The 15,217-nt window shown below is 44.2% G+C and overlaps 1 protein-coding gene across 3 annotated transcripts in view; it reads right to left on the bottom strand.

The window, feature by feature from the left end:
* KCNIP4 (potassium voltage-gated channel interacting protein 4) overlaps window positions 1-15,217 on the bottom strand; it is a 231,698-nt gene that overhangs the window by 160,093 nt on the left and 56,388 nt on the right. The window contains exon 1 of one of the 3 annotated variants that reach the window (XM_087724903.1): window positions 11,248-11,442. The exons of the other annotated variants lie outside the window; for them this stretch is intronic. Within the exon in view, the coding sequence (XP_087581029.1) occupies window positions 11,248-11,335 (88 nt within the window). The 5' untranslated portion in view covers window positions 11,336-11,442. Of the gene's footprint in view, window positions 1-11,247; window positions 11,443-15,217 lie in introns of those variants that run through there. 3 annotated transcript variants of the gene reach the window in all.

The raw sequence follows: 15,217 nt of genomic DNA, 5'->3' as shown, positions 1-15,217 counted from the left end.
TGCTGCCCTCCGCGGCTGAGCTGGACCCTTCCCGCGGGCTGCTGCTGCTGGGCAGCCCGCTTTGCCCCGTGCCTACTGCCGCTGTCAGCTGGAGGAGGAGGGCTACCTTTGGAGGCAAAGAACGAAGCATGTAGAACGCCCTTCTGTCACCGCGCTGTTGTCCCCGCGGTGATGACGCGCGATGATGACGTCGCGACTTTAGTGACGCGATTTAATCTCCGCTATTTTGCGTAGCGCGGTTTTGTCGTGCCACGGACTAGACTTACCCAATTTCTGCAAGAGTTTTTCTATGTTTCAGCCTCCAGTCCCCTAATCCTCTTTGTTGCTCTTCTTTGCTCAAATGTATTTAGATCTCCAGTTTTCAGAGGTCTTAATCCACAATCATAATTGGACACAGTCATTAGCAAACAAGGGTAGAGTGGACACCTACTTTTATGGCTAGTAGAAATATCCAGATAAGCCAAAAAAAAAAAGTCTTGGTTATTTCAATGTCATCCCTCATTTCGTTATAGATAGCTTACAGTATCTACTCTCCTTACTTAAGAGGGTGAAATATTTTCTCTTACATTGTGAATTAGGGGCCAGTTACAAAATGGAGCATTATAACAGCTTTAATATTTCAGCAATGCTTTAATATTTTATCACTTAAGTGGACAATAAAATGGAAGTTTGCTATATAAAGAAGAACTATAATGGAAAGTAATGGGATTATATAACAGAAAACTGGACAATAGAGAAATAAGGGAGCTTTGAATGGAGACTGCTAGTATTGGTTGGAATTCAAGAAGCCTCTAGAGCAGTGTTTTTCAACCTTGGCAACTTTAAGTCCTGTGGACTTCAACTCCCAGAATCCCCCAGCCAGCACAGCTGGCTGGGGAATTCTGGGAGTTGAAGTCCACAGGACTTAAAGTTGCCAAGGTTGAAAAACACTGCTCTAGATTCCTTATGAAGTGTCCTCCACCAACCTAGAGCCATAGTGATTGGTTCCACAGATGAAGATTCAAACTCTGTAATTTGAAATTTCACTTAGCAACTGTCTCCCCTCACCTACTAAACATTCAGCGCATATATAATTTTTCCGCCCTAAAAATGATGGAAAGCCACCTGGCCATACAGGTTTTTCAATGATCTCGTTACCAGAACCTTCGTTAAATTATGAAATTTAATATTCTTTAATAATTTAATTTTAATAATTTAATATTAAATTTAAATTATGTCGTTTCAGGGATCCTGCGTCCTCTTTGTAGCTGAGCAAATTTTTATGCCTCACTGAAGAGTTATAAGCCATGTAACAAGTCTGGTCATAAACAAGAAACCACCATGCCTAAACTAAGATGGGTTGGGTATTAAAGGCACATCATTTACACACACAGCAAGTGTTTTATATTTTGGCAAACTGATAAAACGATGAACAACTTGAAACAACGGTATTTCAACTCCTACCCTCAAAACGAGGCTAAAGAGCCCAGCACATCCGAAGAATGTGGCTGCAAGTTCCACAAGAAAAAAATTGGTTGCAGAATTATAGCTGTCAACTTGTACCAATTTTTTGGAGATATCTCTAACAATTTTTGGAACATTATATTTACTCATCGGCTTTTCACCCACATAAACTAGCGGGGGGGGGGACCCTAACAGTTTTAGAACATGCATTTTCTTAACAGGGATGTTATTATCCACTATTAATGTCAGTGCTATTTTTTTAATATATTGTAAAAAGTGGTGTCTGTTGCTGGTCTATGACTGTAACAAAGATATATTCTTCTATTCTTGTTCTGCACACCAGAACAATTAGACACAAGGACAGTTTTTTCTCAAACGCCTTCACTCTGCTAAACAACTAATTCCCTCCCCACTGTCAAACTATTCACTAAGGCTGTATTATTATTATTCCTATTAGTCTTCTCACCATTCCTATCACCCGTCTCCTCCCACTTATGACTGCAGGACTGGAACTTTCTTGCTTGTAGCCTTACGATTTATATTGATATTGATTGTTTCTTGATTGCTTATCTGAACCCTATGACTATCATTAAGTGTTGCACCTTATGATTCTTGACGAATAGTATCTTGTCTTTTTATGTACACATCTGCACCAAAGACAAATTCTTTATGTGTCCAATCACACAGCCATTAAAGAATTCTGTTCTATTCTATCCTATTCTATTCTATTAATCTATTCTTTTCCTTTCATTCTTAATTCTATTCTATTCCTATTCCTTATTCCTTATTCCTTATTCCTTATTCCTTATTCCTTATTCCTTATTCCTTATTCCTTATTCCTTATTCCAATATTCCTATTCCTATTCCTTATTCCTTATTCCTTATTCCTTATTCCTATTCCTTATTCCTATTCCTATTCCTATTCCTTATTCCTTATTCCAATATTCCTATTCCTTATTCCTTATTCCTTATTCCTTATTCCTTATTCCTTATTCCTTATTCCAATATTCCTATTCCTATTCCTTATTCCTTATTCCTTATTCCTTATTCCTTATTCCTTATTCCAATATTCCTATTCCTATTCCTATTCCTTATTCCTTATTCCTTATTCCTTATTCCTATTCCTTATTCCTTATTCCTATTCCTATTCCTATTCCTTATTCCAATATTCCTATTCCTTATTCCTTATTCCTTATTCCTTATTCCTTATTCCTTATTCCTTATTCCTTATTCCAATATTCCAATATTCCTATTCCTATTCCTTATTCCTTATTCCAATATTCCTATTCCTATTCCTTATTCCTTATTCCAATATTCCTATTCCTATTCCTTATTCCTTATTCCAATATTCCTATTCCTTATTCCTTATTCCTTATTCCTTATTCCTTATTCCAATATTCCTATTCCTATTCCTTATTCCTTATTCCTTATTCCTTATTCCTTATTCCTTATTCCTTATTCCTATTCCTTATTCCTTATTCCAATATTCCTATTCCTATTCCTTATTCCTTATTCCTTATTCCAATATTCCTATTCCTTATTCCTTATTCCTTATTCCAATATTCCTTATTCCTTATTCCTTATTCCTTATTCCAATATTCCTATTCCTATTCCTTATTCCTTATTCCTTATTCCTTATTCCTTATTCCTTATTCCTTATTCCTTATTCCTATTCCTTATTCCTTATTCCAATATTCCTATTCCTATTCCTATTCCTATTCCTTATTCCAATATTCCTATTCCTATTCCTAATCCTATTCCTTATTCCAATATTCCTATTCTATTCTATTCTTCCCATATTCTACTCTATTCTTCTCTCTTTGCCGTGAAAGAGAAACAGAAGACACACAAAAGCTGGGTTTTTTCCCCGCTTGAAAGATGGAAAAAGTTGCCATTGGGATTTTTTCTCTCTCTCTCTCTTAAGGGTGAAGAAATCGAAAAGCTAATTTTGAAATTAGCTTCAGATCTGCCTGTTCCAAACTGTCAGCCTGCTAAGGGAGCTGGGATGATTTATTTCCAGCTTAGCTGGGTTGCCCTTGAAATCACTGCATTGTTAGGTTGTGGGTTGTGTGTGTGTTTTTTTTTAAATCCTAGGGAAGCTCACACAGGGAGCCAACGGATGCCTTGCAGGGGAGAGGCCAAGAGAGAACCTGTAGCTGTTTAATTGCTGGTGGGCAGTGGAGGGGTTCGATTTTTTTTAAACTACCGGTTCTGTGGGCGTGGCTTGGTGGGCGTGGCAGGGGAAGGATACTGCAACATCCCCATTTCCCTCCAATCAGCTGGGACTCGGGAGGCGCATGTTGTGCAGTATATGTTGTGACTCAATGGGATAGACCGGGTGTCAGCAACCTGCAGCCCCAGAGCCACATGCGGCTCTTTCGTCCCACTGATGCGGGTGGGGCCAGCCAGAGGTGGCATTTACCAGAGATTATCAAATATGCAAACCAGGCAGAGAAGCAGGGAGAGAGACACGGGAGGAGATGGAGAAATGCAAGCTGTTATTTCTTTCTGCATCGTCCCCGGACTTCACTTACAGAACTCCTAGGAGCAGCAGACTCATTGTCTGGACTCTGATCTTTAATTAAAAATATGGATGCAGAATAAGCAGCCAGTTGTGTTTTATTATAGCCTCACTTTTCCACCTCATTGCTGATTTCTTCTTGCATAGCTGGGGTCTCCAAACTTGGCAACTTTAAGACTTGGGATGGAAACCAATCAAGGAGAGAAGCAACCTAGAACCAAGGAAAAAAATTCCTGACAGTGAGGACAATTAACCAGTGGAACCACTTGCCTCTAGAAGTTGTGAATGCTCCAACACTGGAAAGTTTTTAACAACAGATTGGACAACCATTTGTCTGAAATGGCATAGGATCTCCTGCTTGAGCAGGGGGTTGGACTAGAAGACCTCCAAGGTCCTTTTCACCTCTGTTATTCTACTTGGGGACTCTCCCAACTCCCAGAATTCCCCAGCCACTACTGGAATTGAAATCCACAAGTCTTAAAGTTGCCAAATTTGGAGAGCCCTGCTCCATAGGACCTTTGATGTGGTGGCCTGGATGTCATTATTTCAAGAATGAAGTAGAAGTAAGGCAACGAGGCCAATTAGGGTAGATACGGGGACACACACACACACACACACACACACACACACACACACACACACACACACACAAACATCCTGGTAGCTTAATATGCTAAGTAAATAATTGGGTTACTTAGCAGTTGGGCAGATCTATCAACTCTTCTTTATCACCTGAGAATTCAAAAGAGTTTTGTCTATTTGGCCCTGATCAATAACTGACTGTTACCAATATTTTCTCCCCAAATTGGGGGAAAGAAGAAAAGGGGAAAAAAATGTTCAAATGTCTCACAGCTCTTCATGCGGACGTACTTTGTAACACTGTGCAAAATACCTTTTCACCTAAAAAGGACAGAATCGTTGGAAGCTACACAGCATGACCCAGAAAGACATTTATTCTTCATGCGCTCAAATGAAAAATTATTTGGAGCCTGATCCTTCCCCACTGAAGATTTATTACCAGAGTAACGAGAAAACTCACACCGAGAAGTAATATGGGGCTAATGAAGCATTTTACAAATTTAAAATTCTGCTGGATGATGTAGAGGATTTTTAAAAAAAATTAAGTTTCACATCACCATTTCATTTCTTTTTCAGACAAATGATTGTCCAGCCTCTTCTTAAAAGCCTCCAGTGTTGGGGCATTCACAACTTCTGAAGGCAACTTCTGTTCCACTGATTAATTGTTCTCATTGTCGGGAAATTCCTCCTTAGTTCTAGGTTGCTTCTCTCCTTGATTAGTTTCTGTTCATTGTTTCCTGGCCTTCCTTCAGTTGCTTTGGAGAATAGGTTGACTTTTCCTTCTTTGTGGCAGCCCCTCAAATATTGGAACATTGCTATCTGGTTCCTTTTGCCATTTTGATTCCAACCAGTCGAGCCCAGCTTTGCCACAACATAATAATGTTCTTGTACACCGTGCACAAATGCTCCATCAAGACCAACTCTGGAGATTTTTGTTGCCTTTTCAGTGTAGTTCAATCTGCCTGTTATTCCTGGGTGATGCACGATTCCCATTTTGCAGTCTATTAACTTCTATGCCGAATACATCAAAATGTCTTTATGAACTTACATTACAGCAAAGTGTCCCAAAGGTACTTTCTCAAGAGACAACTGGTCTTTCTTTTCTTTCTTTCTTTTTCTCCCTCCCTTTCTCCCTTTTTCCTTTCTTCCTTCCTTCCTTTCTTTCTTTCTTTCTTTCTTTCTTTCTTTCTTCTTTCTTTCTTCTTTCTTTCTTTCTTTCTCTCTTTCTTTCTTTCTTTCTTTCTTTCTTTCTTTCTTTCTTCCTTTCTCCTCTTGAAAAAGACCTTTGGGGCAACCATGACCTGGATGACTGAGAATTATAGCAAGCAACTGCGGTTTGTGTAGCCTAATAGAAATTCAGATGTGTCGCTCACATCAACAACTAAAAGCTAACAATGTAGGAACGGCCTGAACTAGAGGCTAGCTACAGTACTACAAAAGCTGTTTAATTCAACCACTCACTTACAAATGTCTGGTCAGCAACAGCGCATGCAATTCAATTAGATGTCACAACAGGCCACAATAATCTCGTTATAAGCCCACAGCCAGATGTTTGACAGAAGAAATATGTTTCGTTTCCCCCCCGCCCTCCTTTCACGGGGACTTAAGTCTCTCATGACTCCAAACTAATGGCATATTTGACCCTGACCTCAGGCTCAGTCTAATCATCTCCCAGATCAGGAACAGGTAGTGGACTGAGCCACGGTGGCGCAGTGGTGAGAGTACAGTACTGTAGGCTACTTCTGCTGACTGCCAGCTGCCTGCCATTTGGCAGTTCAAATCTCAACAGGCTCAAGGTTGACTCAGCTTTCTATTGTTATTAGGCAGTTGTATTAACCTCTAAGCCACAAGCTCTCCTCCCTTATCAGCTGAGCCAGGGGAATGATTAAGTGGCTTAGAGGTTAATATAACTGCCTAATATGTAAAAACAGCCCAGGTTCGAATCCCAGTAAGGGTATGGCTAGCTGATGAGAGCTAAATAGCTTGGAATAGATCTATACTAGTCCCCCTTCATTTATTTATCGGCAAAAATGCAACACAAAAATGGTTTTTCTGCCTGGAAGGCTCCTGGAATGGGGCTGAAAGGCAAAAGGGAAGCAGTAGGCTCCCTCCCATATTTGGGCATACCAGGTGCTTTTGACAAAAGAAAAAACACTCTGTGTTTGTGTGTGTGTGTAGTATATAATATGTTGTGTCTGTGTGTGTTTAAAAAGGGAACGAATACAAGGACGAAACACACATTTCTCGTGATTCTTTTTGGCTCTCCTCACCATTTGTTTTTGGGAAACCAAGGCAGCATTCTGGTGAGAACTAATTTTAATCTGCCAGAATTTATTTTGGGAACAACGCATAAACATTTGCTCTACTAATAACCGATGCTGTGATCAGATTTTGCCTCTGTCCTTCCCACTCCTTTGACTGCAAATACAGAAATGAAACAGGCAAGGAGAAGATGAGCTCCCTGCATTTTGGATTGGCGTCCTAAGATGCCTCAAAATGTATTTGGAAAAAAAGAGACGATGGACGTTTAGATATTGTTCCAGTATTTGAGGGGCTGCCCAGAGAAGAAGGGGGGGTCAACCTATTCTCCAAAGCACCTGAAGGGCAGGACAAGAAGCAACAGATGGAAACTAGTCAAGGAGAGAAGCAACTTAGAACTAAGGAGAAACTTCCTAACAGGGAGGACAATTAACCAGCTTTCCACCAGAAGTTGTGGGTGCTCCATCACTGAAGGGTTTTTAAGAAGAGACTGGAGAATCATTTGTGTTCTGACCCAGAGAAAGCATAAATCACAGTCTTAGTCCCCCAAACCCTCTTTTATTTATACGACTGTGAATTATGGTCATTCCCAGTCCGCACAGCTTCACAAAGAGTCTGTGAAGATTCCGACAGACGTCTGCTCAAGTTACCACAGTCTTTCAAAGGAATTTTGATAAGCATCCACCTTATCTCCTGCCAGAGACCTAATTTGCCAAATGCAGAGCAAGGCCAAACTTAGCACAGAGTCAAACAGAACTTTTCAAAGCTTGAACCAACCAGAATGAACTAATTGCTCCCTGCAAAAGCTCACTTCCCTTTCGCTCCTCTTTTATGTCTTATGGGAGGGGCCAATCACCTCCAAGCCTTACTCACAAGTCAACCCTGTTTCCTTAGTTGTTCTTGCCTTCTGGCAGCTCTGCGCATGCACACACTGGGAACAGACTCCAGTTGTTCTTCTAGCTCACTGATATCTGACTCCGAAGGCAGCTGATAACTGGCATACGGCTCTGGCCCCCTCTCTGCCTCCGACGCAGAGCCCTCCTCAGAGCCTTCCCCAGACTCCCAGGACTGGCCCATCTTCCTCCCCAACCTCCTCACTGTCTGAATCTGCTCCCAGGTCTGCTGGCCACTGGCAGGCCACAACAATTTGTCTAAAATGGTAGAGGGTCTCCTGCTTAAGCATGAGGCTGGACTAGAAGACCTCCCAGGTCCCTTCCAAATCTGTTATTCTGCTATTCTTTTACTCTATTAATTAGGCATTAACTCTTTCTTTCATTTGTCTGAAATAAACTTTCGAGCCGAATATATTCAGTCCCTAATCCCTTTCTCTGCGCCCTTCAGGCCTCCATCACTCCTTCCTTTACACTTGTAGGATGCATGAGGGGCAACAGGTTTTGGGGGTCTCTGAGCCCATGAAAATGGATGCCCCCCACTGCAACCACCTCTCATGCTTAATGCGCCCCGCCCAAGCCATACAAAGCCAGTGGGAAATGAGTCCCACAGGTTACAGTGTGATGCAGCTCTGATGTGCTGGATGTGAGCTTTCTCTTCAGGCCACTTCCGATTTGCTGGATTAAGGCCCAAGGGATGCTCACCCTGAGCCAGGTAGGAAAAGAAGATTCCTCTCCAGCTGAGCATGAAATTGCAATATTACTCTGAGGCTGAAGGAGGAAATATGAACATTCTAAGTTCTGGCCAGAAGCTTTCCGCAGTCACTTTGATCTGAAAGGGGGAGGAGGACGAACCTGGACCTGGGAAAGGAAGAGGCTCCAGAGCTACAACGGTGGAAGGGACGTTTTCTTTAAACAGTCATGTCTAGAAGCAGTTCAGAGCCATGAAACGGGTCGTCTGGATTAAGCACAGAAGCTAGCAATACGAACAAGAGCATTTGGACTTATATACCGCTTCACAGTGCTTTTACAGCCCTCTCTCATTTTACCCACCTCGGAAGGAGGGAAGGCGGAATCAACCTTGAGCCGGTCAGGATCGAACCCAGACTGTGGGCAGAGTTTGCCTGCAATGCTGCATTCTAACCACTGCGCCACCACCTGGGCAAAAATGTCAGGCAAGATAACGCACCTGCCCCTGATTTTTAGACAACCAGACACCTAACTTTTGTGTCCATTTTTTCCCCTCTTTTCGTGAACAAGGGGGTGATATTGACAACTGGGCTCCTGAAAAATGCTGGAGATGCACAATAATTTAATACCAGTTGTGAACTTGCAGTATGGTGACACACTAGATTTTATCAGATATCAGCCACGGACCTTGGAATCTGGTGTATCAAGATTAGACAGATAGTGGTGCTTGGCAGATTGTGATGATTCCCCCAAACGCTTCCCCAGATACCTCTTCAGAGGCCAGCAAGGGGCAGGATGAACCAGTTCCTTATCCGAGCCTTCCCCAGACTCCAGGACTGGCCCGTGTTCCTCCACAACCCTCCTCACTCTCTGAATCTGCTCCCAGCTCCACTAGTGGGCCACAACAACTTCGTGGATGAAGAGAGAGGAGTATATTTTATATTCCAACTGCTAGAACTCTCGGGCATTTTGAGGTCATCTCAATATTGAGTGTTAGGGAGATGTAGCATGTTCACACCTTGCTCAGCCTGAGTCCAGCGAGTAGGACTGGGGATTCTATAAAAATCAACAAATTGAGGTTGAGAAGTCAGGGCAAGACTGTAAAGAGCCAACGAATGGATGTCCCAGGCCACCGACTCCTTTAAAAACAGGCCTCCGCATTCAAAAGTAAATTATTCTAAATCCCCCGCTGACTTTTCAGTGGGAGAATTAAGCTGAAGCTTAATTTATTGGTTTAAGTGGAAGAGAATTCCCGTTAATGAGAGGATTTCGTTGGTGACTAATTCTTCTCCGCTCAAATGAAGGTATTAACTCTGGTTGGATTGTCCCCGTTCGCTGATATGGTAGCGGGGGGGGGGGGAGGAAGGCGTGGGAAGAAAAATCAGAAAAACAGCAGCCAAGGAGGTAAAAAGCCAAGCGAGGGGGTCACCTTGGCCAAACTACAGAGCTGACCCAGAAGTTGAAAAAGTGGAAGTGGGAAGTCTGTGGACTCTTGGGAGAAGCTGTTGGCCGAGAATGGGAGATCTCTGCTCTTTTCTAAAGCCCAAGAGGTATGGTAACAGTCTTCTGATATCTCAGGGGCTGCCCCAAAGAAGAGGGAGTCAAGCTATTCTCCAAAGCACCCGAGGGCAGGACAAGAAGCAATGGGTGGAAACTAATCAAGGAGAGATCCTTCCTTCTTCCTTCCTTCTTCCCTCCCACCTTCCTTCCTTCCAATATCTCAGGGGCTGCCCCAAAGAAGAGGGAGTCAAGCTATTCTCCAAAGCTCCTGAGGGCAGAACAAGAAGCAATGGGTGGAAACCAATCAAGGAGAGAAGCAACTTAGAACTGAGGAGAAATTTCCTGGCTGTGAGGACAATTAATCAGTGGAACAGAATTTGCCTCCAGAAGTTGTGAATGCACCAACACTGGAAGTTTTGAAGAAGGTGTTGGGATATCCATTTGTCTGAAGTGGTGCAGTGTGTCCTGCCTGAGCAGGGGGTTGGACTAGAACAGTGGTCTCCAACCTTGGCAACTTTAAGACTTGTGGACTTCAACTCCCAGAGTTCAAAGCTGGCTGAGGAACTCTGGGAGTTGAAGTCCACAGGTCTTAAAGTTGCCAAGGTTGGAGACCACTGGACTAGAAGACCTCCAAGGTCCCTTCCAGCTCTCTTTTTCTATTCAGTTCTATTCTTTTAAAAGTAAGATCAATCTATCAACGCTCTTCCTGCACTGTTCTTCTCATCCACCTTAGAGATTAAGCCGTGTTTTGTCTGTGCACAAGTGCTCAGTCACACGCACACACACACACACACACCTACCTACCTACCTACCTACCTACCTTTCAAAGCGTCCAGTTTCAAAGATTCTGCTTTGGGAAGAGACATTACAAACAAACAAAGATCCACAGGCTGCAAATTCTACTACTATTTCAATACTTCTCCCCCCAATCCACCCCCCAAAGACAATTCCCTAACCGACCAACCCCACAGTTAACACCCAGCGTTGGTGTGAAGTTTACTCCGCGGGATCGGCTCTGCTCGCCAAAGAAGACCAACGCAAACCCGTTCAGACGTTACAAGTAAGAAAAGAAAAATACGCTGGAACAAGGTAACCAAACGCGCTCGGTTCAAAAGCGGATGAAAACCCGTATTTAACCGCCCTCTGGGCGTGCAAAACCCCTTTACGGACTCCCAACTTCACTCCACACGGTTTTCCCCGCTTGGGCAGAATTCGCCCCACCAAGAGGCGTCCGGATAAATGGGCGCATCGCCCACCTTCGCCCCCGCGGTTAATGGAAGGAGCTCGGACATAGCAGCAGCGTCTTCCAGCGAGGCAGCTGGGGAAGTCGCGTCCACCCAGCAGCAGCCCAGCAGGTGAGCTTACCTGGATGGAGGGTCCCGGTGAGCGCCCTGAAGAGATACTGGGCGAATTTCAAGATTTCCCGTTTGCAGCGTTTGCGGCATCCGCTCATTTTAGGCTGGGCCAAATCTCCCCCCGAGGAGGGAAAGTCCTTGGCTGGACCAGAAGGGAGAGTTTTCACGCCGCCCAGTTGCGCTTCCACTGGTCTGTCTGTCCGTCCGTCCGTGCGTCCGTCTATCAATCTATCCATCCATCTGTCCGTCCCTCTCTCTCCTGTCTATCTATCTATCTATCTATCTATCTATCTATCTATCTATCTATCTATCTATCTATCATCTATCTATCTATCTATCTATCTATCTATCTATCTATCATCTGTCTATCTGTCTATCTATCCATCCATCCATCCACCCAGCAGAAAGAAGGCAAAAGGCGGGCAGGAGGAAGGCTCCGCACCGCCCTCCGCTCCCCTTGCAAAGAGGCCGCCGGATGCGTGTTCGGTGCCCCCAGGCGGGGAGCACGTCAGGAGCGCTTCTCCGGCTGCCTCCTTCCCAGCGACTGCGGCTGAACCTTCCCCCCCCCCCAAAAAAAAAACCTCGCCCAGAGGAGGGGTCTGCAAAGCCAACTCTGCCCAGGGAAAGTCCCCTTCCTCAGTGGATACGCCCGGAGCAAAGGGAAGGCGCCGCCGACGCCGCCGAAGGAGGGAAGGAGGGATGGAGGGAAGGGAGCAACCGGGAGAATCCCCGGCTTGCAAGAGGAAGGGGCGCCGGGAGGAGGCTAGAACCCGGCTCAAGGGCCGAAGGGAAACAGGCAAACCCCCCCCCCACTCTTCCCAGCAAAGGGAGAGAGAGAGAGAGAGAGATCTTTGAGGGGGGGTTGAGGGGGGGCGCTTGTCTTACGCCGCCTTTGAGCACCGCGTTGTAAGGGAGGGGAGGGAGCGAAAAGTTTATCGGACTGCATCGACCTCAGCGCGTTGTTGGTTTTTCTTTCCTTTCTTCCCCTTTTTGTCCTTGTCAACTTGTGGCAGAAGCGGGGGGGGGGCTTTGCGACTTTGTATTTCGCAGGGTTTGTGAGGGGGGGGCGGACTCGTCGGCTCTGCTGTCAAGGGAATGTCGAGCGGGGTTAGGCAGTTCAGATGGAAGGGCAACTTTAGCGATAGAGATACCTGCAGGCACTCGGGGTCACCCAAATAGACCTGCATTTAGCTATGAGGCTACCAGAGGATTTGGGTGGGTGGGTGGGTGGGTGGGTGGATGGATGGATGGATGGATGGATGGATGGATGGATGGATGGATGGATGGATGGATGGATGGATGGATGGATGGATGGATGGATAGATAGATAGATAGATAGATAGATAGATAGATAGATAGATAGATAGATAGATAGATAGATAGATAGATAGATATAGAGTAGACAGGCAGACTGATTGGTAGATTGACAGACTGACTGACAGACATACTGACAGATGATAGACTGACAGATAGATTGACAGATGATAAATAGACTGACAGATAGACAGACTGACAGATAGATTGACAGATGAAAGTTACATGACAGATTGACAGATAGGTAGGTAGGTAGGTAGGTAGGTAGGTAGGTAGATGATAGATAGATAGATAGATAGATAGATAGATAGATAGATAGATAGATAGATAGATAGATAGATCTACGTCCAAATGTATTGCATTGTAAAGAAACTCTTTGCAACTTACACAATGTGAAGAAGTAAAACTATCCGCTCCGTGTTGCCCCAAATAAAGGCCCCTCCTAGTGGGTTTACACTTTGATCATAAGAACAAGTGGAGTCCCGCAGAATGATCCCAACATTTTCAGAGGAAGAAATAAATAAAAGGCAGTTGAGTTGATGTGAAATCAAATTAGCTCTTTTAATACCCTCGTTCGTTATTCACACACACACACACACACACACACACACACACACACGAATATATAAATGCCCCGGAATGATACAAATCCCCTGGAGAACAAGACCTCATCTAGCACAAGGGAACAACTGATGCATCCAGGGAATTGGGAAAACTTAATTACTTTTAAAATCAAGGGCTGTAAACAGAAAGGAACAAACCAGGACGGACCTGTAACGATGCACAACACAAAGCCAAGAATCATCAGTGAACACAAGATATAGATTTGTAAAGCCTTGTGGTACAAGAAGGGGAGCAGAGAGCAGAGAGCAGAGCTAGAAAGAGGGTAGAAGGAGTGCAGAGAAGAGCAACAAAGAGGATTTAGGGGACTGGAGGCTCAAACATATGAAGAACGGTTGCAGGAACTGGATAGGTCTAGTTTAATGAAAAGAAAGACTGGGGAGACATGATAGCAGTCTTCCAATATCTCAGGGGTTGCCCCAAAGAAGAGGGAGTCAAGCTATCCTCCAAAGCACCTGAGGGTAGAACAAGAAGCAATGGGTGGAAACTAATCAAGGAGAGAAGCAACTTAGAACTAAGGACAAATTTCCTGACAGTGAGGACAGTTCATTAGTGAACTTGCCTCCAGAAGTTGTGGGTGCTTCATCATTGGAAGTTTTTAAAGAAGAGATTAGACATCCATTTGTCTGAAATAGTATACGGTTTCTTGTTTGAGCAGGGGGTTGGTCTAGAAGACCTCCAAGGTCCCTTCCAGCCCTATTATTCTATGTTCTAACTCAACCATAAAAGATGAAGAACTTCCACCACTCCTATTTCTATGACATGTTATCAGGCCTGCCACACTTTCTATTATTCTACTATGCCTTTTCTATGGTGGGAAAATGGGAGGGGGGGTTGTAAGGAGTTAGATGCTATGTAGCCATAACAACATTCTTTCTAGAAAGCCAAGGTCATCCTTTGTCTCTGCACCTCTGCACCTGACCAGAACTGGATGGGTGGAAGCTGCTACTGTGGCAGTGGGAGACTGGACCATGGGATGGACTTGTGGGTGTGGGGGCAAGATCTTGGACTTCCAACTGGGTGGGGGAAACCGGGAAGCTTTCAGATTTGGGTTTTCCCAGATGTGCCAACGTGGCTCTCTTCATAAATTGGAACTTTGAGCAATACTTTGCCTTGGACTCTGATTTACTTTCGGATGCCATTTGGGACCCTGACACATGTGTTTTTTACACAATCATCTAGAAATCTGCGGTTATAGCCTACTAATATAAATTGCTTTCAACGTCACCAAAACAAATTCCTTTCAACCAGCTGCAGGTGAAAGATTGCCTCTCTGGTGGATACGTTGGCAGCTGTCTATCCATCCATTCCCTTCCATCTTCCCACTGTCTGCCCTTATCTTGATCTCCACTTTACCCTGCCCACTGTCGCTCGGCGATCATATCTATTGGCTTTCCCTTGGCACAGAGACAGCGAGAATCTGACCACATCAAGAGGACATGAAGAGACGGGGAAAAAGAAAGCCATTTCAGCCTGGATGTAGACATTATAGCATTCCTAGTTTTTTTCCCCCAGGGCTTCTTGAAGTCTGGTGCAGACTGAGAATGATGGATTCCTCCTCTATTTCTTCTTCTCGTTTTCTCTCCTCCTCCTCCTCCTCCTCCTCCTCCTCCTCCTCCTCCTCCTCCTCCTCCTCCTCCTCCTCCTCCTCCGACTTTCTCTTCTTTCTGCCACATCTCTGAGGCTCCAAATTTCAGAAAAGGGACTTTGTTTGGCTGGATGATTCATCAGCCCTTCTGTCTAGAGAACAGTCAAAAGCTTTGCGAGAGTAGATACATATTTGTGGCCTCTGCATAAACAGGAATAATCCGTGAGTACTATAAAAAGTCTGCAAAATAGTAGCGCTAAATTTAACAACTTGCATCCCGTGATGCTGAGGATAATGACTCGGGGCGAGCTGTTTGGCGCTTTTCGCACTGTATTCCACATTTAAGAGTTGAAAATGTTATCTGGTTGCACTGGAGTAGGGTTTCTCTCTTTTTAAAATCACGAGAAACTGTTCCAGATGGAACCAAAAACGTTTCCAACATCACTCGTCCTCACAA

This window comes from Thamnophis sirtalis, unplaced genomic scaffold, assembly GCF_051295495.1.
Source record: "Thamnophis sirtalis isolate CommonGarterSnake01/CBP01778 unplaced genomic scaffold, rThaSir2_p1.2 scaffold_10, whole genome shotgun sequence".
Taxonomy (NCBI): Eukaryota; Metazoa; Chordata; class Lepidosauria; order Squamata; family Natricidae; genus Thamnophis; species Thamnophis sirtalis.
The sequence above is the reverse complement of the archived record's forward strand: the minus strand, read 5'-3'. Positions and strand labels throughout refer to the sequence as shown.